Raw genomic sequence first — 26,301 nt, 5'->3', positions numbered from 1 at the left:
CATGAATCAACTAGGTATACATCCTATGAGGAAGTATATGGACGGCCTATGAGCTCCACATTTGAACATGATAAACTCCCATCTGTCGTGGATCTGGCAAAAGTTGTCACCTCAAGGCTATCTGTAAGGAGATAAAGTAAAATAAATATAAGCTACCCAGAAACATGATGAACGAAGTAACAAAGGAGCTGTGCTTTCTCAGTATAAACCTGGAGAATTACTTTTGATTCGTAACCCCATGATTAAGAAATGGAGGACTAAGAAATTCATGCCTCAATGTGAAACCCCTTATTCCATCATATGAGTGATTTCTGTTAGTGCAGATATTCATTGTCTGACCATACAGTGGTAGTATATTCTGACTGGTTACAGCTATACCATGGTCAAGCTCTGCCACCCTCTACAGTGTCACTTAGTCCAGCTCAAAATAATTTATGAGAAGGCACATGTACTATCATGCAGAAATGCAGGAAGAAAAGGACAAGTTGCTGTCAGCATATCCTCAGTATGCCTTGGGAAATAAGCACCCTTATGCCTTGAGGTCATGGGATTGAGGTATTGTTTGTTTGAACAAGTTTCATGTGGTATTTTATTCTGTGTAGGAGTGATTTCACTATGGGAAGAAATGTAGCTTATTGATGTGGTTGTGAGTAATATTTCTTTTGTTCAGTCAGTCATTTTGACTGACTGGTGCAAACGAATTGTGCTAGACTGTAGAACCAGTCTCCAGTTGAGGTTAGATTGCCATCTTCCATTTGCAGTTTTTTATGCAAGAAGTTGCAAGAATTGCTTTCTAAAACTGGAGTGTGCCTTGCTGTTTTATAAGTTACTGCATATTAACAGCAAAGTAACGAGAGCAGTGATAATGTAAATGATTAAAGTGTGACCAGAAGTAATTGCTTATACAGTGGACAAGAGTATAGAGAGATCAGTTATTTAGTAATAATAATGTACCAGTAAAAGAGAATGTGGGGGGCTACTATTCAACATCATCAGGAGGTTACTATGTTACTCAGTAAAGCCTTAGACGTTCCTTTAAGTGAGAAACGCACTGTGGTGATACATGAAATAACTGTTTTCCGTTATATGCACTAAAGATTTTACGTCATGTGAAGTGAGCTTTTTACGAACGAATTTACACTATTGCAAACGAGGTTTAATCAGTACTACATTCTTATAAGATGAGAATTACAGTTTTGAGGTAGAAGAATGTTTTACTGAACCAGTTCATAAGCGGCGTTGAAGTGAAATAGATAATTGGAGACATTATGTAACGAAGTGTCTTTCCAGTAGCTGCTATTAATAAAATGGTTTCTTTATAGGAATACATATTTTTCTTTTGCCGAGTTTCGTACGAAAAACACATACACGAATCTTCAATTATTATCAGATGTCATGCTATTTCCACGTTACTATCAAAATTTACTTTAGAATTCATAGTTCTCTTGTCCAAAATAGGCAAGTAAACTTCTTGATTAAATACATGAAGAGACAAGAGATAAGTGCATTCATTTATAAAACAGTTTAGAACCAAATTTGCAACAATCAGAGGACCTCTACATGAAGTGTTTGGCGTTAACACTAAAGACCAATTAATGCAATGAGTAACCTACAGAGATCATGTACTTGACACACTCGCCTAAAATCGGCAAACCACAGTTATTTGAAATTACCCAAAACTCTCGTAGTATACACTAGTCGGAAGTTATAATGTATAAAACAATATTATCTGGAAGTTGTGTTAGCCCTTTTGTAAACAAATAATAACTCACACTGCAACATTTTACTAGCAGTCAGGCTAACGCATGCACATAGTGTAGCATATGTTACTGTTTGGCACCACCTTTGTACGTCAGATGACCTATATTCTTTGTATGTAAAGGATAACACAGCAAAAATAAGCCCTGATCTTCGTAATTTGTGGTGGAATGTGTTGTACCTCACGTGGATTGATCTGGTGAAACAAGCGATTTATGGTTACGAATTTTGCCATATGCCATTATAGGAAATGTAATACGCCTTTAAAAAGTACACTTTCCTCGATTCTCCACCTAATATACAATAGATTTCAGACGTGAAATCCTGAACATCACAGGTAAGTCCATTGTCAGAAGACACTCCTACATGTCGAGACCATAGATCCAGCATGACAAAAATATAGGGTATAAATGGTACCTCAGGAGAAAGAAAGCATAGATAAGTTGAATTATATACTACTGCTGTATCAAAAATGACTTAACTCCATTACCAAACAATGATACTTGAAAGGAACTACGAACACAGAAGGTGTCAAATGTAGTCTCCCAGCAATGGTTTGCGAAAGGTAATATTTAATTATGCCCAGTTCTACATGAAGTTAAGAGACAAACAATTTTCTAACAACAGTAGCACCTTCACTGTCATATGGATGAATAAGATTTACGTACGGTTCTGCAAACAAGGGTAGATGCATTGATTGTTGTAATTACACAGTGATGGGCTAACTGCTCTTGTCACTGCGACAGTTACTCTGAAAGCACGCCATTCATAGATGGTAATTTACATTTCACTTTAAATATTTTCATGAGTACCTCTTTTTATGCTTTGTGTTACTTTTTCTGTATTTTGTTTACTGTATTTCATGTGTGATAGAAATGATGACATGACAGTCACTCTCCCCTGAAACTAGCCAAAACCAGTAAGCTGGTTTGTTACACTATTATGTGATAGATTACCTTCCTTTAAGCTTCAACACAGTATTTCACTTGAAATACTCTGATCAGTCAGTGTGCATATTCTTATACAATAATTATTTTGTTTCTTTCTTTTATGGGTTACCCAGTGATTGTGATTTAATATTCTCCTGGGATACCTTACTTACTACATTCACTACAGTGACGCATGTTATCTCTCCATCCACTTTTGGCATCATTAACTACATTGTGTGCTCTGGCCAAGTAATATAGTACTATATCTTAATTGTAGTTGCGCTTCTACTGCATCTGCCATTATTCAAATGTGTAGGCATCATTAAAACGAGTTGTTCCCACAAGACCTCGTGGTAGTTACCTGTATTACATATGGTTAATGTCCAAGTGGCATAATTTTGATACAACCCCACGGTTATGAATAAATATATGCATGGATCCATAGTTGTACCATTTTGTCGTTAGACAATCCTATGGTGCTGAATGTGATAATGAAGATTATGCTAGCCTCTTTTAATCTGGCTATCTGCTAAAAAAATGCATGTAGTGCCATTGGTTCTCATATTCAGTAAACAAAGAGGAATAGGGACAACTTCTCAATGATGTGGTTTCTTACACTACTGCTAATGCATGACGAACAGTCATCCTGTACTGCTGGAGAAATCCTGTAATCATATATCATTGCAGTTAGTTTCTTAACTCTTCCCTGTTATTCCTGTCCCTACCACCATGTTCCTGAATCTGTTCTGCTCTTCTTCTTCCGCTAAGAAGGGACTAGTCTGAGCTCATCTTGACCATGTCACTCTCATAGTACCATAGTACCAGTTCTGATTCACTATTCCAGCCAATACAACAGAATTATCAGTGCTGCTTTGTTGCAGTGTCCGCTTTAGCTATTCTCCAGAGACTTACTGCATGGTATGTGCCGTCTCTCAGTTGATCAGTTAAGCAAGGAGGCAGTGTTATTTTCTATAGGAATGATCTGACACATCAGTTGTCAAAAAGTAAGTGTTTGACCAGTGACAGGAAAATCGCTAAGCACTCTATCTTGGCCTCCACCTACCTGTGATTTATTCACATCATCTTGGCTCATATATCTTGGCAATGGGAATATCGTCACTCCATTCATGTGTTCCGCAAATTAGATGTATGCCCTGTTAATTTTGGACTTACCACACCATAAGAGAATGATCTGGAACCTTGATCATTCTTTTAAGATATTCATATGGTATGTTTCAATTCGACAAAGGTGATTTCAGCAAGTTTAGAACTGGTTCCTGTGTGCATCCTAATCTGAAACATAATAGTACTGCTATCTCTTACACTCTCTTTCTTTACAACAACTTACATTTAACATAAGGATGTAAGACCATTAAACAATGATATAGTGTGAGCAATGTGATATGCATTGTTCAATGCACAGACCTCTTGTTTATTCCATATCATTAACTGCTCAACAATTTATGTGTGAAAGGAACCAATGAGACTCGCTAGATAGGCAGTTAGCGTCATTCAACATCTACCCCATGCAAATGAGACAGGAGGATGTTGCTTGGTCTTCTGGTTCCTCCAGGGACATCCTCCTAACACGGTGTGGTTAGCCATCACAGAGACTCTGGTCTGGTCACACCACTTACCTATGATTGTACTATGGTCGTTTCTACCATCATTCATCTTGCTGTCACACAAAAACATGAGTGCCCCACTTGCACACTGAGAACCACAGTACCTCAATTATGGTCGTAGTGGCTCCACTCACCCACAACACAAATACCTATGAAACATAACTTTCGTCTTAAGACACCTACAGAGTGTTCCCTGAGTAGGTAAGTATCTCTAATTCCTACACTATGGTGTTATTTTTATTCGTAATGTTTCACTAACCACTGACACTTTCCAGTTTGAACACTGATCTGCCCTTGGATATCTATCTGTTTAGTACATTTTTATAATAATACTGGAGCCTCCATTTGATGCTTATGAACACTTGTCCTACATTACTCGTCGCCATCGTGCAAAAGGGGATCTCAGACATTATCTACATACTCCATTGAATTAAATATGGCATTCAGCAGCACAGAATCACATTTATCGAGCAGTTTCTAGCTGATGCACCTGACACCACACGAATTTTAGCCTTGTTCACTCCTTCAAGAAGAAATATGAATAATGAAGTCTTTTCCCTATGTGGCCACCACCAATGTTATCACTTACACTCATACACTAATTAAATACTTACTAACCCACAATGTTGTGTACTTGTCCCTCCAGTGATGTGTTTCACCTGCCAGTTAGGCTCTGCTATTTTGATGAGATGAATGCAAACTCATCTGATGACCACCATTCCGTTTACAGAAAGCTTTAGAATGGTTCGTGCAATCTGTTCAACTGCTCTGTGCTTCCCCATCTATAACTAACCAAAAGAGCAGTGTATCTGGATATGCATACATTACTGACACAGGTTACTTTTTGACCCTTTCATTTCCGCTGATATGTACCACATTATACAATCACATGTAGTACATATAAATATTTATACAGTTGGACACACCACAGCTCCTTACACACCTACAAAGTCAATGTAGTACTTGTCAGCAATGCATCACTGAAAAAAAAATTAAATTCTTTGCCTCTTTTAACTCAATTATTTACCTCATGTAGCTATAAGCATTTATGCACATTTCACATTCCTTTACCACCTTTAGCTTTGCCATACTTTTATATCAGTAGATCAAAATTCTATGGCTTTATGACACAAATCTTGTATGGCAGCAGCACACTCACTTCGATTCCTACGGCTCGTAAGTTCATTACACCTTGATAGGCTGATGAGATGACGAAAAAACGTCTGATTCATCTAGCAACAAGGTACTGCCCTTCCTTTTGCTTCCCTTTATGATTAAATGTCAGTTGCAGTAATTCTAGTGCACAATGTCACCTCTTTTCCTGTTAATGTATTTCTGTTTTTCACTTCATACTGTCATGTTCTGCCATCTATTTTTATCACCTAATTTAATTAGGACTGGCATGGACCAGTTAGGTCCCTCAACAGTCACAAGACTACAATCATTTTCAAAAACTGACTATTGTGAACGCCTGTTTTCAGTTCATTATATAGGCTACCCTGTGTGGTGCACAAGATGGAAGTTTGCTTGAGACATCATAAGCTTGGACAGTTGATCATGGTTTCCTTCCTTGTTCACCTCCCATCCTTACGGCACCTTCTGTTATATTTTAATACATTATAATTATAAATGTAACCTATACTCTCAACTTTAACTTCGTTACAGATAATTGATGCTGATTTGGCCATTTTCCTAACAGCTAAGCCCTCTATTCTTTCCCATAGCTCACCAAGGAAGTTATCACTACTGGGTAGGTCTACTGGCTCCCATTTTGACATGCTTGTCCTAAATCTAACATCTCCATAATCATGCCAGTTTACATAAGGGACACTTCCAAAATTCAGTTTCATTCTCATTAGATTGTCAGAAAAATGGGAAATAAACTCACATTTGGTTTCCCAACAAAGTGAAGAATTAGCACAACTACAGTAAATCATACACGTTAGCGAACTGCTGACCTAATCCTGCAATATGCCAGGCTATAACGTCATCTGTTCTTTCTAAGAGCATGCCAAAAACAACTGGCTATGAATTCAGTCCGCTCAACATTCAGCCATACTCAACATAAATCATCACTATTTTTTCGAAACAATAATAAACTTTTAAACATGTGCAAAGTTTCGAGACAACTAGCACCTGTGAACACACTATAAATACTGCTGATCAATCATCTTGACTGTGAAGTCATCAAACCTTGGTACCATGTTGAAATTGCCTCTACATAAGTGGTAACTCTTGCAATATGCAAGCAGAAACGACCCGACAGTGTGTACTGCCATGTCTGTCTTTTCACACTGATTTAATTCTCATTAACTGCATTACAGACACTGTTCATCCTGTGAACAACCAGTCACAGTACCACTTCACAATGTTATGCGAGTTTGCTTTAATGGAAGTGCAGCTGTGCTGAAAACAAATTTGGTACCCCTGATCAGACTGATGCTGATCGCTGTTATAAAGTTCCCCAGCGAGCTTCATTCTTTGTTACGCAGTATCATGAAATGCTCGTATGCTGACATGTGCAGCACAATCACACGGAAGACAACCTTTTGGCTACCAACTGACAAATCCATAATATAGCCACTGTGCTAATAATGCAATATTACCAGGGTGACGTAATGACTGTACACAGGGAATGTGTAAACTGGCTGCAGCTTTGGAAGTAACCAAAGCCTTAGAGATCTTGTTGTATAACACACATGCAACAGTTGCATGTTAACACCCTGCACACTACCATTCAGCCAAGACTGCAACAGAGACTTAGCCCTAACTTAGTGCCAGCTGAAATCTTCCTGTAAACCATAACTAATAAACTTTTTCATACATCAGTACACATGCAAATGATCTACTCCACGCAGGGATCAACCTTGTTGTAAAACTTCCTGGCAGATTAAAACTGTGTGCCGGACCGAGACTCGAACTCGGGACCTTTGCCTTTCACGGGGAAGTGCTCTACCAACTGAGCTACCCAAGCACGAGTCTCGGTCCGGCACACAGTTTTAATCTGCCAGGAAGTTTCATATCAGCGCACACTCCGCTGTAGAGCGAAAATTTCATTCTAGAAAGATCCCCCAGGCTGTCTCCGCAACATCCTTTCTTCCAGAAGTGCTAGTTCTGCAAGGTTCGCAGGAGAGCTTCTGAAAAGTTTGGAAGGTAGGAGACGAGGTACTGGCGGAATTAAAGCTGTGAGGATGGGGCGTGAGTCGTGCTTGGGTAGCTCACTAGTATCATGAATTGTGAAATTGCACTGTTTTAAGAGGAAACTAAGGAGTTCCCTTGCTCTCACACTATTGTTGCAGTGCACAAATCTTTATTTATGCCCATTGGGAACATATTACTTTATGTGGTAGCACAGTCAACTGTAGTAGCAGTTCTCTGCTGTGACCATGCATTTACACTTCAGACTTACCGAGTTTCTCTATTGGTAGACTTTTATTCAACGTTCTTATTATGATGTATCACACCCACCATTAGTTATCTGCTCATTTAACTTACACACACAACAGCTTTGAACTTTTTCTGCTGATATGCCTGAAACAGCTTTTGTGCTGGCACCCAACCAACAGCCTGCCTACACTACCAAAAAAATCAAAGACTCGCCTTCTGCAAACCACTGATGAATGTTAGCTTGGGAAAATTGCAAGTTACCATTGACCATGGCACTGCTCACATCACTGAATGGAGTAAGCTGGAATACCTACATAGAGTGGTTGCCAAGTGTCATCTCTTCCAGTCACTGTAGTTGTACTCAGAATGGTTATATGGGCCATATATGATCAAGGATAATTTGAAATATTCAGATCACCAAAATCAGTGGCGCACAAGCAGCACCTGTTGGGTAATTTTATACTTCAGTGGATTTTGGATCCTGGCGCAATTCAGTCACGACTGTCGTTTATGACTAAGCATTAGGAGATGAGATGCTAATATGTATTAGTTTGTTTCCATTGTATAATTTTATCATTTTGCGTATTTTGTAACATGGGAGAGCATTACATTTCACTTAGTTAAGGACCAAACCAATGGCGTAGGGTTTAACAATCAATAATTAAGTACATGAAATAAGATTTAATAAAACAATGATTGTGTTGCAGTTGTCTTAATGAGATTAGTTCATTATGCATATATAATCAGTTTGTAATGTATCCTTCAATAACCTTGTAATTTTAACTTTTATGCTACAATCCGCAAATATTATAGGAAAGGTAACGAATCTTATCAATATTATTGAGCTATACCTCTCTTTGGATTGAAATACCCAGCTAGCCTTTGCTGATGCACCCTTTGATGCAGTTTTACAGTCTTTCGTGATCTGCAAGGCTAGAGCTTCACAACTGGTAACAACACTTGGTGGCCCCAATGCTGTCACTCCTGGCCAGAATACTCCATCACCACCCATAGGCATCACCACTGCAGCAGCCTAGCCACTGCTCAGCTGATGCATCTTGACAGCCCTCATCCTCTCCCAGCTGGTCAGTACATGGTCGGAGCACTTGCTGCCTCTGCACTACCACACCACTGTACCAGTTCATTATCTCAGTTGGCTGCACATATTTCTACAATAACCAAAATTGGCCAATTCAAACTATAAATTATTGTACTATTATCTTTAACTTCTTAAATTCTTTTGAGTTTTCTATTCCTGCCCACATTTGTACTACATTTTGGGAATTATTTGTTTCCCCTATTAAAACCTTGCATCGCTTAGCAAGAGCCACCTGTCCAAAGGAGCATTTTCAAACATTAAACTACTACTTTTGTGATTTTGAAATTATTAGCCTGATGCTATGGAGGGGGAGTGAAGTGTCCATGGTAGACTGACAGAATAAGTCAGAAACACTTTATGAAATATGTTTCACTGCAGAGCTGTGGCTAGGCAAGAGATGGTTCTGTACCAGTTACCACTGTATATGCCTTGTTCACGTTCATACCATCCTGGCAGTGAGAATGCTGATGGGGTGACACTTCTGAGAAGCATCGCTAGTGAGGAATAGCTTCTAGAAAACCATCCAGCAACCAATTAGACAACTGTTAATGGTCACATGGGGTCATAAAGCATTGCTGGGATCAATTTGGCTCACTCTTAGCAACCAGCTTTCAGTCTCATCAGAGGTGCCCTTCCATCCCATTCTCCAGCACTATGCTCCTCAGTCTGTTAGTGGCCTTAGAGGTAAAGTTCTAATGTAAACACAAGTCAATTGTTTCAAAGCACTCTACATTGTTGTTTTTTTAAACAATATGCTCGATTACCATGTACTCCTGGATCCACATCCTACAATTGAGTTGTACTTGACAATTCTTGTACAACACTTTATTCTGTCATGATTAGCTTAGGTTACGATTTTATTACGCGCAGTTACACTCTTTAATTTATGGGTATCTACTGTGTTTATGTAGACTCAGTTCTCTGGGTGGTTTTCCACACAACCACTGAATATGTTTATTTTCTGCTTACATCTTGTGTACCAGAGAAACGCTAAATGACCCATCTTTAGCTGACACATTCGATACATATTGTGTACCTTTTTTAAAATGTTACTACAAATTTTACTGTTTTACTTAGAGATTCACAATTTGTATAGTCGCCACACTTAGTAGTATATTTTCAGATTCAACTGAATATAAGCCTACTGGTCAGACACCCTGTTTTTCTTCCGTTTTATTGGAAAATAATATTTAATACGAATGTATGTGGATGTTGCCTATTATGAATAATGTATACAGCAATTGTAGATGTCCTATCATGTTAAAGATGGAATAAAATGTAATCACATCACTACAAAGTGCCATAGCTAAAGTGTAGCAAAACAGAACAGTGCCAATCCCTTAATCACAACTATCTCCAGTTCCTACACATATGATGGGACATACTAAACCACTTTCACCAATAACAAATAGATAGGAAATCAAAAATAAAAACAATCGTTCTGAAATTAAAAATGAAGCATAAATACAGATTTCCAAAAACGTCATTTATTTATACAAATTAAGAAAAATATCCACAATGGAAACATCTTTGAATATAACACAAGAAATATTTAGTACAGACGTTCTGATGTCTCCCAAGTGTTTTTCTTGTGTATAAAAATATATGGAATCGAATTGTAACATCTAATGTTTGTTTACCTATTTCACTTTTAGAGAACTTACACAGTATTAAACGCAGAACAAATAATTAAGAAGTTTGGTGCGTTAACACTTATCTACATTATCTCTGAATCATGTACAAAGCTTTGTGAAACAAAAACATTTCACACAAAATATAGCAGTTGTGCACTGGTGTAAAGGCAACCAGGCACAATGAATTTGTTAGATTACACATTTTCGCATCTGACCCATTGACGTGAAGATGAACTGATGAACATAAATGTCATGAACACTGCCCATCAGGAGACTGAATGCCACATGTTACACACATGATGCAATAAGCAGATTACAGGTATATAAACACACGAGAGATTAACAAGAAATTGTTCCACCAATTAGGTTGTGAGCATATGAATCCAATGCTGTAAGTGACTTTAGCAAAGCGCAAGTTACAGTGGCATTGCACTTGGGAACTAGCGCCTCAAAAGTGGTGAAACTGGTTGGCTGGGTCTATGCTACTTTTGTGAACATCTGTGGAAAGTGTCTGAAAGATGATAAATCCATAACCTTATGAAAAGGTGTAATACCTCTATACTTCATCACAAATCATGGCGGCCAGAGGCTTGCCTGCTCTGTACAGCTGGACATTTGGCAATGTGTGGCATATCTAATGACAGTAAACAATGATGCAGCAGCCATACATGTTTTTGAACACACAATTCAATGTACATTTTTTAACATGGGGCTCCACAACATACAGTCACTGTATGTTTCCATACTGATCCACCAAAATGTTCAATTGCAACTGCAGTGGGCAAGGGATCATTGATGCTGGAATGAAGGTCAATGCAAATGTCAACTGTCAGGATGGGTGACATTTCCTGTTACACTAGATCAGTTGTCACATCCAGATATGCTATCATTTAGGTGAATGATACCAGATGGAGGGCCAATTGTGCATGCGACAGTCACTTGGGCTCCTTTGGGACATCTGGTAGTAATCGAAAGCATCATGGCAGTTGCAGACTATGTGACCTATGTTGCAACTGATAGATTCGTTCATGCCTGATGTGCTCTCCCATGGTGAAGGCATCTTTCAGCAGGGTAACTGTCCATGTCACATGTGCGGAACTACTCCACAGTGGTCTGCGTAGCATGGTAACTAACACTGATGTCTCGACTATTCCATTTAGCTGATCTGAACGTGTGGACTACAACTGGTGCAACATACATCCAGAAATGTGTAAAAGACATGTCAAATCCATATCATGTAGAATTGTCATTGCATTGTGTTCCACAGGTGGACAAACATGCTATTAAGCAGGTTGCTATATCTTTTGATACGTTTACTAATGCAGGATTAGTACTAACAGAACATAAATGTACACACCATTTACCCATCAGTGCCGTGCATTGCCATAATGCAATGTTTGTAACACTTTTTTAAAATCGTTGATTCCACGACATCAATGAAGCGAGAGTGTTGGCAGCACTGGATTCCGTTCCACAAGACTGTATTGATAACTACAATGCAACAGTTTTAACAATACATTTAAATTCTGTGGTGTAAGCAGTGTTGGAAGTCGTTGTTTGCTGTACGACGAATAAATATGGAGTATAAGTTCGAGTAAGTATGTTTTACACAGGAAGTTACGATATATAATTTGGGTTTTTAGTATGGTTGTGCTTTAAATACTCAAATATATACACTCCTGGAAATTGAAATAAGAACACCGTGAATTCATTGTCCCAGGAAGGGGAAACTTTATTGACACATTCCTGGGGTCAGATACATCACATGATCACACTGACAGAACCACAGGCACATAGACACAGGCAACAGAGCATGCACAATGTCGGCACTAGTACAGTGTATATCCACCTTTCGCAGCAATGCAGGCTGCTATTCTCCCATGGAGACGATCGTAGAGATGCTGGATGTAGTCCTGTGGAACGGCTTGCCATGCCATTTCCACCTGGCGCCTCAGTTGGACCAGCGTTCGTGCTGGACGTGCAGACCGCGTGAGACGCCGCTTCATCCACTCCCAAACATGCTCAATGGGGGACAGATCCGGAGATCTTGCTGGCCAGGGTAGTTGACTTACACCTTCTAGAGCACGTTGGGTGGCACGGGATACATGCGGACGTGCATTGTCCTGTTGGAACAGCAAGTTCCCTTGCCGGTCTAGGAATGGTAGAACGATGGGTTCGATGACGGTTTGGATGTACCGTGCACTATTCAGTGTCCCCTCGACGATCACCAGTGGTGTACGGCCAGTGTAGGAGATCGCTCCCCACACCATGATGCCGGGTGTTGGCCCTGTGTGCCTCGGTCGTTTGCAGTCCTGATTGTGGCGCTCACCTGCACGGCGCCAAACACGCATACGACCATCATTGGCACCAAGGCAAAAGCGACTCTCATCGCTGAAGACGACACGTCTCCATTCGTCCCTCCATTCACGCCTGTCGCGACACCACTGGAGGCGGGCTGCACGATGTTGGGGCGTGAGCGGAAGACGGCCTAACGGTGTGCGGGACCGTAGCCCAGCTTCATGGAGACGGTTGCGAATGGTCCTCGCCGATACCCCAGGAGCAACAGTGTCCCTAATTTGCTGGGAAGTGGCGGTGCGGTCCCCTACGGCACTGCGTAGGATCCTACGGTCTTGGCGTGCATCCGTGCGTCGCTGCGGTCCGGTCCCAGGTCGACGGGCACGTGCACCTTCCGCCGACCACTGGCGACAACATCGATGTACTGTGGAGACCTCACGCCCCACGTGTTGAGCAATTCGGTGGTACGTCCACCCGGCCGCCCACATGCCCACTATACGCCCTCGCTCAAAGTCCGTCAACTGCACATACGGTTCACGTCCACGCTGTCGCGGCATGCTACCAGTGTTAAAGACTGCGATGGAGCTCCGTATGCCACGGCAAACTGGCTGACACTGACGGCGGCGGTGCACAAATGCTGCGCAGCTAGCGCCATTCGACAGCCAACACCGCGGTTCCTGGTGTGTCTGCTGTGCCGTGCGTGTGATCAATGCTTGTACAGCCCTCTCGCAGTGTCCGGAGCAAGTATGGTGGGTCTGACACACCGGTGTCAATGTATTCTGTTTTCCATTTCCAGGAGTGTATTTTTTGGAAGTTACTGCTTGCTGTGAAATAAATTACGTTCATTTAGTCCGTTTGAACGCCGGTGTTGCCATATGGCAACGCTAGGCGCTTGTACTCAGTAAAAGGACGAATTTTTTGTTTTGTTTTACAAGAGGTTTCTCGCTTGCTGAGGCGCTGGAGATTCTTTATAATGACGATATTGAAGGTGATGTGTTTCTTAAGCCCCCAGATCCGAATGTAGACACAGATGAAGATTCGGGAGATGAACATGTTGGCGGGTGAGTAGGCCTATCATTGTTTTGTAATTGTTTGTATACTGATGCCGACTTTATTATTATTTACTATTTCATTTCTTATTTTTACAGATCATTAGACAACCTGTCCTCTCGTCAACTACGAGCTAATGCCGAAATAAGAATGCCAAATAACGAAAGGATTGGTGTTGATTATGAGCACTGTAATCCGCCAGCACCATTAATGCGTACTGCACAAGATCCAATTGTACCTGATACAGCTACACAACGTCCAAATATACCAGAGCCATCTGTATCTGAGGTAAGATCTACCTTATTATCGGACAATATCGTGATGTGGGTTTCTGTAAAAGATACGTGTCGGAGGCAGTGGGAGAAAGGAGCTGACTTTGACAGTCAAATTACCTCTACATTTCCAAAACCTGAGTACTCAAGCTATGGAAACATGTCGATCATTGACATATTAGAACTTTCCATTGGCCAGGAATTTATTGAGCATTTAGCGAAAGAAACAAAGCTTTATGCACTATTTCTCAATTGTCAGGACCCAAAAATTACAGCAGACGAAATATCGTGTTTCATCTCCGTTTTGTATCTCAGTGGCTACAATAAGTTACCTTCTAAAAGAAATTATTGGGACTCAAAAGATGACATGAAAAACTTGGCTGTGTCTCAGTCTATGGGAAGAGACAGATTTCTACAAATATGCAGGTTTCTGCACTGTGCAGATAACACTAAGATCCATGGAAATGACAAGGCATGGAAAATTCGTCCAGTTATGGAGATGTTGAAGAAGTGCTGCATTGAGAATTTTGTACCTGAAGAACACCTGTCATATAACGAATTATATGGTGAAGTACTACGGCGACCATGGATGCAAACAGTCCATTCGTGGTAAGCCAATTAGATTCGGCTATAAAATTTGGAGCCTAAATACTAAAAATGGATATTTGGTGAATTATGAACCGTATCAGGGAAAAGTTCCTAAGGGAAAAGCAGTCTATGAGCAGTTGTTTGCAAGTCGGCAAGTCCCTTACCTGTTTTATTGGATGAAATTGCTGAAGTGAACAGAAAAATTTGCTACAACATCTACATGAACAATCTATTTACAGGGGCATCTCTATTTTCATTTCTCAATTACTGTGGATACTCTGCCATTGGTACCATCAGAGAAAACAGACTTCCTAAGGAATGTATACTGGAAAACAAAAAATTATTTTCCAAGAAAGATTGGGGATATTTTGAGAGAGCAATAGAGAAGTGTGATGGATTATTGTATGTGCGGTGGCTGGACAACTCAGTTGTCACAATGATCTCTTCTTTATGTGGTGCACAAGAAGTTGGCCAAGTCAAAAGATTCTCACAGCTAAAAAAGCGAAATATATGAGTCCCAGACCAAAACTGGTAGCCAAATATAATACGTATATGGGAGGTACTGATCAGATGGATCAGAATCTAGCATGCTATCGCATTGCAATAAGAAGCAAGAAATGGTACTGGTGTCTCTTTACATGGATGTTAGATGTCGCCATACAAAACAGTTGGATTTTGTATAAATAAGCAAGAAACCAAACCATTTCTCAGCTTGATTTGAAGACAGACATAGCAACAGTGTACTTGCAAAGACACCAAGCTTTACCAAAAGGAGCCGGGAGACCATCTGCATGAAGGGCATGTTCCGACAGCTGCATATCAGATTCAATTAGGTTTGATAAGACTGACCACCTCGTCCAGCACAAAGAAGGGAAGAAGAAGAAAAGGTGTGCAAACAAGGACTGTAAACCTATTGTGAGAACAATGTGTTCAAAGTGTAATGTGGGATTGTGTATTGACTGTTTTATTCCATTTCATGTAAAATAACGCTGAGTTCAGAGTTTGATGTTTGATTCTTAATTGTACTGCGCTATAAAGTATCAATTGTATGATGAAGACTGAATAATAAATTTGCACAAAACTTGTATATGTAATAAGAAATTTCAATAACCTACATATTGTAGTTGAAGTTGTAATCCATATAAAATTAGGTAGTGAAAGCACCTATTGTTGCCATATGGCAACATAAAATATCTTGCTAATGACGGTAATGACTTTCGTCAAAAAACTCTGTTGTGTAATTTATGCCATTTACAGACATAAGAACGCAATTTGAAGAAAAATCACGAAATAATTAATTCCGGCGCTAATGGGTTAATGACATATACAGCATATCTCTTGAGGAAAAATACCTGAGTAAAATAATTGCCATAGTCATGGATCTCCAGTGTTGAGTTTATGAACCTGAGTGAAGGAAGTGCCATGAATATATTTTTGCTGTCACTTTCTCAAATGCAGAGTTACAAGTACTATATAATGACCATGTTTGGAATAATAAGCAGCAAGTCATCACATTTCCTTGGCCTTATACTGAATATTGCGTGGTAATTATAACTATTGACAGTGTTAATGACAAAACACATTTGATTAATGTTTCTGGAGTATTTAGTAATACAATTTCTTAACATCTCAAGCTGCAGATAGCGATTTTTATATTTCACATTATCTCTTACCTCAATATAGTACAGATTATTGCACTGTTTTCACAATTCTGCAACACTTCAATGTTATTTCACAGGCGTTACAATTTATTGTCCCCCTACTACATTCATTATTTTATAGGCCTTTAGGGCACCAACCAGGAATATCTGTTTGCATAAACTAACAATTACTTGTAGTTACTTTCTGATGTGAAGTAATGCATGTGTCTTGAAAGTACCCAACTGAGTGAAACTTTTGTCACAGATATCACATTTGTGAGGTCCCCTTCCCATGTGGACTAATGCATGTGTCTTGAGATCACCTGATGTAGTAAATGATTTGCCACAAATATCACATTTGTGAGGTCTTTTCTAGATGTGAAGTTTCTTTCCAGTGTGAATTGTTATATGCCTCTTGAGAGTGCCTGACCTAGCGAAGGATTTCCCACAGATCACACTTTCCAGTGTGAAGTAATGTTTGTCTTTTAAGATAGTTTGACGTAGCAACAGATTACCCACAAATCTCAGTTGTGAGGTTCCTTTCCAGTGTGAATTAATACATGCCTCTTGAGATTCCCTGACCTAGCAAAAGATTTCACACATTTCACACATTTGTGAGGTTTCTTTCCAGTGTGAACTAGTGTGTGATTCGTGAGATAACCTGATGTAGCAAAACATTTCCCACAAATCTCACATTTGTAGGGTTTCTTTCCAGTGTGAATTAATACATGTGTCTTAAGAGAACCTGATGTAGCAAAACATTCTCCACAAATCTCACATTTGTAGGGTTTCTGTCCAGTGTGAAATAGTACATGAGTCTTGAGATAACCTGATGTAGCAAAACATTTCCCACAAATCTCACATTTGTAGGGTTTCTTTCCAGTGTGAATTAATACATGTGTCTTAAGAGAACCTGATGTAGCAAAACATTTCCCACAAATCTCACATTTGTAGGGTTTCTGTCCAGTGTGAATTAATTCATGAGTCTTGAGATAACCCGATGTAGTAAAACATTTTCCACAAATCTCACATTTGTAGGGTTTCTTTCCAGTGTGAATTAATACATGTGTCTTAAGAGAACCTGATGTAGCAAAACATTTCCCACAAATCTCACATTTGTAGGGTTTCTGTCCAGTGTGAAATAGTACATGAGTCTTGAGATAACCCGATGTAGTAAAACATTTTCCACAAATCTCACATTTGTGAGACTTATTTCCAGTGTGAATTAAAACATGAGTCTTGAGACAACGTGATGTAGCAAAACATTTTGCACAAATCTCACATTTGTGAGGTTTCTTTCCAGTGTGAATTAATTCATGAGTCTTGAGATAACCTGATGTAGCAAAACATTTCCCACAAATCTCACATTTGTAAGGTTTATTTCCAGTGTGAATTAATACATGAGTCTTGAGATAACGTGATGTAGAGAAACATTTTCCACAAATCTCACATTTGTGAGATTTATTTCCAGTGTGAATTAATACATGAGTCTTGAGACAACCTGATGTAGCAAAACATTTTCCACAAATCTCACATTTGTGAGGTTTCTTTCCAGTGTGAATTAATTCATGAATCTTGAGACAATGTGATCTAGCAAAACATTTTCCACAAATCTCACATTTGTGAGGTTTCTTTCCAGTGTGAATTAATTCATGAGTCTTGAGACAATCTGATCTAGCAAAACATTTTCCACAAATCTCACATTTGTGAGGTTTCTTTCCAGTGTGATTTAATGAATGCTTCTTGAGACTGCGTAACAAAGTAAAAGATTTCCCACAAATTTCACATTTGTGAGGTTTAATTCCAGTGTGAATTAATGACAGTGTCTCCTGATCGCCAGACCTTGCAAACCATTTGGCACAAATACCACATTTGTTGGTTCTGTTTGCAATATATAGATCAGCCTGGGCACTGAGATTAACAGCTGTAGATAAAATTCCATAGGCACTTGTTTTCTCTGCATCATTTGTCATGTGTCTGTTACACATATCATTAGAGGCCTTCTTTGAAATTTTCCAAGTTTCCTTATATGAAGACTGTTCAATGTGTTCTGTAAAAGAAACTTCTGGCTCACTATCCAAGAAGATACTGCTTTGATGCTCATCACTATAGTCATATTTTTCATGGTGGCCAGCAGTTAAGACATGATAATTCTCTCTCATTCTCAAATGTGTTTTCAAACTAACCTTACTGTGAAATACCTCACCACACCACTTACAAACATACAAAGGTGGCTGCATGCCATCAATGTGCATAAACACATGCATTATGAGTCTGTATTTTGAAGGAAAGTTCTGTTGGCAGAAATCACAGATATATAGATGTAATTCCTTTTCCCTCTTACTACAGTCATATTGGGTGGCAACTGAGTATTCCTTATCAATAGTGACATTTTCTGTACCAAACTCATGTGCTGACTTCTCCTCGTCTATCACCGAATCATCCTGGACCAGCCCATGGTGACAAATTTCTTCACATGTTATGCCACAGCTCCCACCAGTAGTCTGAGTCAATCTGAAGAGTGAAGACAAGAATGTTAAATGTTGATATATGTACAACAAAGAAACAATATTTGAGTGTCGATAAATGCAGTACTATAGGCCACAAGTCATTAAAGTGCATAAGAAATTGCATATTTAGTAACTGTTAATGATTTAAAATTACTATATTCCTCCAGAAGGAAAGAACTGATGAGGTAAAAGTGGTTTAAAACGAAATTAACCACAGGAAATTCAATAATGATGAATGTGAGTCACTGCTGATTTCATTTGAAATTTTAAGAGAGAGTTAATATAATTCACTTTCATGCGTTACTATCTTTTCAAAATACAGTACTACAAGTTAACAGTTTACACCAATTTATTAAATGTATCAAAAAAAATTCTTACATTCAAGGCATTTAAGATTTGATTAAGAGAGATAACTTTTAAATGTTCTTCTCCCATTATCTTTTTCTGCTTCGCAAACACTTTCAGCTTTGGAAATGATAAATTTATTTCACCTAATTAACAGATTTTTTTTTGTTTCCCAATGACTAAAGAACTAGTGCAAGCTTCAACATTTTGTTAGGTATCTAGAACGGATGTTAATCAGGTGAATAATGATTGTTCATGAACAAGAATCAATGTCACATCAATCAAGGGAACACTCTGCATACTGATGAATGAAAGTGAATGACACACTTGCAGATGGTTTTAATCTAAGACTGTGTTTTCGGCACTGCAACTTGTAAGAAGCCTTGCACAAATGGAAATACTGTCTGAAAAGATGGAAATACACTCCTGGAAATGGAAAAAAGAACACATTGACACCGGTGTGTCAGACCCACCATACTTGCTCCGGACACTGCGAGAGGGCTGTACAAGCAATGATCACACGCACGGCACAGCGGACACACCAGGAACCGCGGTGTTGGCCGCCGAATGGCGCTAGCTGCGCAGCATTTGTGCCCCGCCGCCGTCAGTGTCAGCCAGTTTGCCGTGGCATATGGAGCTCCATCGCAGTCTTTAACACTGGTAGCATGCCGCGACAGCGTGGACGTAAACCATATGTGCAGTTGACGGACTTTGAGCGAGGGCGTATAGTGGGCATGCGGGAGGCCGGGCGGACGTACCACCGAATTGCTCAACATGTGGGGCGTGAGGTCTCCACAGTACATCGATGTTGTCGCCAGTGGTCGGCGGAAGGTGCACGTGCCCGTCGACCTGGGACCGGACCGCAGCGAGGCACAGATGCACGCCAAGACCGTAGGATCCTACGCAGTGCCGTAGGGGACCGCACCGCCACTTCCCAGTAAATTAGGGACACTGTTGCTCCTGGGGTATCGGCGAGGACCATTCGCAACCGTCTCCATGAAGCTGGGCTACAGTCCCGCACACCGTTAGGCCGTCTTCCGCTCACGCCCCAACATCATGCAGCCCGCCTCCAGTGGTGTTGCGACAGGCGAGAATGGAGGGACGAATGGAGACGTGTCGTCTTCAGCGATGAGAGTCGCTTCTTCCTTGGTGCCAATGATGGTCGTATGCGTGTTTGGCGCCGTGCAGGTGAGCGCCACAATCAGGACTGCATACGACCGAGGCACACAGGGCCAACACCCGGCATCATGGTGTGGGGAGTGATCTCCTACACTGGCCGTACACCACTGGTGATCGTCGAGGGGACACTGAATAGTGCACGGTACATCCAAACCGTCATCGAACCCATCGTTCTACCATTCCTAGACCGGCAAGGGAACTTGCTGTTCCAACAGGACAATGCACGTCCGCATGCATCCCGTGCCACCCAACGTGCTCTAGAAGGTGTAAGTCAACTACCCTGGCCAGCAAGATCTCCGGATCTGTCCCCCATTGAGCATGTTTGGGAGTGGATGAAGCTGCGTCTCACGCGGTCTGCACGTCCAGCACGAACGCTGGTCCAACCGAGGCGCCAGGTGGAAATGGCATGGCAAGCCATTCCACAGGACTACATCCAGCATCTCTACAATCGTCTCCATGGGAGAATAGCAGCCTGCATTGCTGCGAAAGGTGGATATACACTGTACTAGTGACGACATTGTGCATGCTCTGTTGCCTGTGTCTATGTGCCTGTAGTTCTGTCAGTGTGATCATGTGATGTATCTGACCCCAGGAATGTGTCAATAAAGTTTCCCCTTCCTGGGACAATGAATTCACGGTGTTCTTATTTCAATTTCCAGGAGTGTAGTTGTAAATTTTCCAGTATATTTGCACTGAGCCTTTTTGAAAATTTTTACATCTTCCTAACATCTGCTCATCTGGCATTGCAGAACACCATTGACTGAAGGGCACACACATAAATGGCCACTTCATCACCCATACGACACTGCTAGCTGACACCACATATTGTGTGGCAGTGGTAACAGCTGATGCATGAGCTGAGTATCTGGGTCCCATTATTCCAACTGCAGTTAAACCCTTTCCCACAGAACAGAACTGTGATGTCTTTCAGGTCCCCAGTATGTGCATCATGATGGACATGAAAGAGTATGAACTACTGAAGGCATGCATACCCAGTGTTATCTTTTGCTCTGCAACTTTTGACTTTTTTGCGTTTTGTTGGGGATATAGTTTTGCGTGGCATGATATCTGGTAAATTTCGAGTGTTTTTAAACTCTTAATTAGAATCACACGATTTTTTTAACGTAACTGGTATCATGGTGTGTGTCAGATTCTAGAAGTTGACAACTGTATAACTAGATATTGTAACTTTTTTAAAACTCAATTAGTTACAACATGTATTTTCATACATATGGAAGAAAAGCATCTGAATGTTAATAATTAAGAAAGAAATCAAAAAATATGCAAGTAAGGTTTCAGACAAATAGCTTTCATTTTCTCAAAGTACTAGATATAAGACTTACAATTAAAATTTTATGCTATGCCAGTGAACCATAAGCAAACCAGGATAAGTAAGAGAATTTGTGGAAAAATTCAACAATAAATAAAGTTTGATGTTAATTACTTATCAATTGTTTTAGGGACCTCCATGCAACCATTGTGTAGGTACTGGGTACTTGCGTCATATCCTTAATATTTACTGCACAACATTTTTTGTGGCAGGCACATCCATAAACTGTTCATGCAGTGATAATGGAAGTGCACATGTATTTTATCAACACACATACTACAGCCTGGACAGTAACAGTGCTGATGGCTCACACCACATTTGTTAGAGATTTTGGCACTAAAGCTGTTACCTCTACTTTATTCCTTCCTTTGATCTCTCGATTCTCAAACCAAAGAGCTGTCATCATGAACAAATACCATTTCTTACATTCTATATATCTATACCGGTACCCTCTATCCAACTGCCGGATTTTATACACCCCAACTGTCTGCATCCAGTGTAATTCATGGGAAAGTGCGAATGTCTGCAAATGTTTGCCAGTTGTGTAACTGAGGTGAAACGTGGGGACTAGCCCGGTATTCACCTATTAGGATGAGGAAAACCGCCTAAAAACCCCTTCCAGGCTGGCTGGCACACCGGCCCTTCATCGTTAATCCGCTGTGTGGATTCGATCCAGGGTCGCTGTACCTACCCGAATCCAGGAAGCAGCATATTAGTGCTCTTGGGTACCCTGGCGGGTCGTTTGATACATTGCCATGAAAATATAACATCTGCTTCCATCTACTAAGGAAATATTATCAATGCATTTGATGTCAGGGTTGGAGACTGCTGTTAATGCAAGCAAGCCTATAAAAAGCTTTTATCTCAGAAACATCAATATCATGCAAAGAAGGTATGTTCTTTTGAACATTTTTATATTATCAAGATTGTTCCCACACTGTTGAATCCCATCTAAAATTCCTCAAGGGAAAAGTACACCTGATTTGTTGTTCAGTATCTCGATTTCTACCCATCACAATACCACTGAGTAACAGGGCAGAAATCTGCAAAGCAATGTTATATTGTCTAGCACAAACATTGCTTGGGTTGTGCATTTCTCCATTTGAAATCGTTTCCCCTCCCATAGAAGTAATCATGGTGATATGACTATGTCCTCTGTTATCACCACCACCACCACCACCACCACCACCACCACCACTGCCACCACCAAGGCCCTGTTGTGAATTTGTATCACCAATTTTACAGTCTATTTTTTTTACATAGTCCATTGTAGCCAATGTCACGGATGATGATGACGACGATGATGATGATGATGATGATCATGATGATGACAACACAAACACCCAGTCACCAGGCAGAGAAAGTCCCCAACCTGGCCACGAATCGAACCCGGGACCCCATGATCCAGAAGCAGCAATGCTAGCTACTAGACCATGAGCTGCAGACAGAACTCATGGAGAATAGCATGTCCATTCAGGCAGGTTTTAATGATTACAGACGTGGCACACACTGCATATTGTAAAAGACACTAACAGAAGACACGATAACTGTTACACTGTAATAACAACAATAAACACAAGCTGTTGATAAAAACCTCTGCTGAGTAGCAATCATAGAATGAGTGTGGTATCTCTGCAAGATGTCATAGCAATTTTATTATGAATTTATTGAGGGGAAAATTGTCTGATGTTTGGGTGCTGCAGTGTGCACTCTATACTTTGTAGGATGCTGTAACATCGTAATGTAGGAAAAGAGGAGAAACGATCAGAGCGATGATAATGGTGGTTCTGGTACATTTATTAGGATATGATCAGAAGTTACGTGTTCAAAATGGTCTACTGACTCTGCAACATGCTGTATCCATGACATGACATGGTTAACAGTTGCCTACAGCATATCCAGTGTAATCAGATTGATTGTCATCATATGATATCTTTCTGATCAGGAATATCTGGATACATCCCCAATAAATCTTCCCAATCAATGGGAAGGGGACCTCACAAATGTGATATCTGTGACAAAAGTTTCACTCAGTTGGGTACTTTCAAGACACATGCATTACTTGACATCAGAAAGTAACTACAAGTAATTGTTAGTTTATGCAATATCCCAACATGCACATGTCGCATGAACTTAGGTCAGGGGATCTCTAAGGCCACATATTTTAAACTGCCTAGATATAATGCGGGTGATACCAAAGATTTCATGAAACCAATAGATCAGTCGACAACTGACATATCATGCCACCCCATCTCACATCAAAATAATGGTGCAGACACTTGTGGTCTTGAAATGCTTGAATCAAGTTACATAACAAGGTCCTTATAAAGTTCAGATGTCTCTGTACACCTAAGAGGTGCTTGACCTGTCACCTACAAGGAACGGTGACTCAGAATGAAGGGGCTTGTGAAATCACACCACACTGTCACATAAGCTGAGTGCAGTGGATGTTCCTGCACAAGATTTGGGAGGACAACCCCATATGTAATAGTTCTGTGCACTCATGGCCCCATGCAGAGTAAAATATGCCTTGTACTTCCAAAGAATATTCCCCAGCCAAAAGTCACTCTTTTCCAGGCATGCCAAAAATAAAGACAAAGTCACAGCGTTGTGGCCTATCCTGGGGCTTCTTTAGCAGCAAATTCTGAGCCTTATAGAGATACTAGTGTGAAATGTGCCACAAAATCTTTTGAACTGTTGACTGGGGGAGGCACGGTAAGAGGCAGTGTGTGTGAGTGTGTGTGTGTGAGAGAGAGAGAGAGAGAGAGAGAGAGAGAGAGATCCTGTGACAACTATAACACTTAATGGAGAATTTGAGGCATCTGTTGCATGGTCAGCTAAAAGCAACTTGAATGACCGCTATGGGAATCTGCTGTACCACTCAATTCACCTATTTCTTCAAATTTCTTGCTTGTATTCTTCACCGTATTTATTGACATGGAGCTCTTCTCGGCCATTTATGTCAATTATATTCTTGCAATGCAGTGCTGCTGTTCTGATAAAACAACTGTACCACCCATGCAAGGCGTCTCTTCTCAATAGGCATTTCATTTCATACGGAAGCCTTAAACCTTTTTAACTGGGTGTATGTTCAGAAAAGAAAAATTCCCAGATTTCCCAGTTAGAAACGCGCTTTCCAGGGTGAAAAACGTTTTAGTGGGTGGAAGTACATTTTTTCATCTTGAAAGATATCGTTACCATAGGAGCTGTAAAACTCATCAATCCCTTGAATGGTTATGGGTTTATAAGATTGTATAGAACTTTCTGGCAGTTTAGGAATCTCAACCTAGCAAAAATCAAAGCATTTATGAAAGATCTTTGATGTGTGGCAACATGTCCACTACATATTTTCGTATGACGAAAGTATGAACACGAATTCCAACAATTACATCACAGTAGCTTCTAAAGCACTGGAAGATTGTGACGTGCTTTTGTGGGCCAAGCATAGCTTGTGTCACATGATCTCGCCAGTCGATGACAGCAGATATTCAGAGCATAGGAAATGTGATGTCAGCCAATAACAAAATGAATGTTAAGCTGTGCAAACACACAAGCGAAAGAAGTTAATTGTTTAAATTACTATGCATCAGTCAACTACAAGGAAAGTTAAGTTTTCATATATAATATTGACAAATCAACAACACCATGGATTAGCCAAGTAAAATTATATTTACAAAAAGCAAATATTGAACTTAAAGATGTCAAAGATAGAAAAACTTTTAGAAATAAGGTAGAAAAGCGGATTATATTGTCGGAGAAGGAAGCACTAAAGAGACCAGGAACAAAATGGACAGAAGAAAGAAAAAGAAAACATGGAGAACGAATGAAAGAAGTATGGAAGAAACGACGTCAGAAAGCGTTGCGTGATCCTTCTGGGTCCATTCGCGATAAGTAAGTAAGTATATTGACTTACTAACAGTTTTTGCTGTTTTTCTGAGGGCACCAGTTTCAATTTTAGCAGCTTTATATTTCTGACAAGGACGATTGTAAATTTCACTGATGTGCACCAGATACTTTGTGGGTTACGTGGCTGGATGTGTGTTTTGTAGAGCACTTCGACTTCTCCCATAGTAAAGCCAGTTACATGTGAAATCACTCAAGAACTTCGCTCTTGTTTTTGAAAGGCAACTATATTTTTTGCCAGCATTATTGCATAATGTGTCATCAATGAACAAACTATAATAATTATGAAAGACTAAACTCGAAACTTCGTCATTTTTTGTATTACCTTTTCAACATATAGCAAATGCTAGTGTGTCACCAAAATTTAAATTATAAGGCATAAATGGCTTGTCCTCTGGGCCCAAAATTTTTTCACATTTGCTGGTGGTCAGCGTTAAGTCTTGAATGTGAATATAATGCTCCATGATTTAAGAAAATCATCACACATTCTGACATGCATGATCATCTTACATAAAAGGAAATTTACTTCAAAAGTAGTGCCTCTGAAACCAACATTCGAGATATTTCACCACGTCATGTAGAAATGAAATCAGTTGTGACTTCACTCATCAAAATGTGCCCAGGAATCAGATATATTGAAAGTTCATTGTTAGAAAATATTGTAGAATCTTTAACAGCGCTGTCAGCAGATGCCTGTGTGTGCATTTATTCTGTTTATGTGAATGGCTCATTTTCTTTGCAACGAAAGATTTATTTT

The 26,301-nt window shown here is 40.1% G+C and overlaps 1 protein-coding gene across 3 annotated transcripts in view; it reads right to left on the bottom strand.

The window, feature by feature from the left end:
• Positions 1-16,179: 16,179 nt before the first annotated feature.
• LOC126213039 (zinc finger protein 708-like) overlaps positions 16,180-26,301 on the bottom strand; it is a 79,778-nt gene continuing 69,656 nt past the window's right edge. For all 3 annotated transcript variants that reach the window (XM_049940610.1, XM_049940611.1, XM_049940612.1), the window contains one exon: positions 16,180-18,791. In XM_049940610.1, coding sequence (XP_049796567.1) covers positions 16,802-18,791 — 1,990 coding nt within the window. In that variant the 3' untranslated portion in view covers positions 16,180-16,801. The remainder of the gene's footprint in view (positions 18,792-26,301) is intronic.

The sequence above is a fragment of the Schistocerca nitens genome, chromosome 11, assembly GCF_023898315.1.
Source record: "Schistocerca nitens isolate TAMUIC-IGC-003100 chromosome 11, iqSchNite1.1, whole genome shotgun sequence".
Classification (NCBI taxonomy): domain Eukaryota; kingdom Metazoa; phylum Arthropoda; class Insecta; order Orthoptera; family Acrididae; genus Schistocerca; species Schistocerca nitens.
The sequence above is the reverse complement of the archived record's forward strand: the minus strand, read 5'-3'. Positions and strand labels throughout refer to the sequence as shown.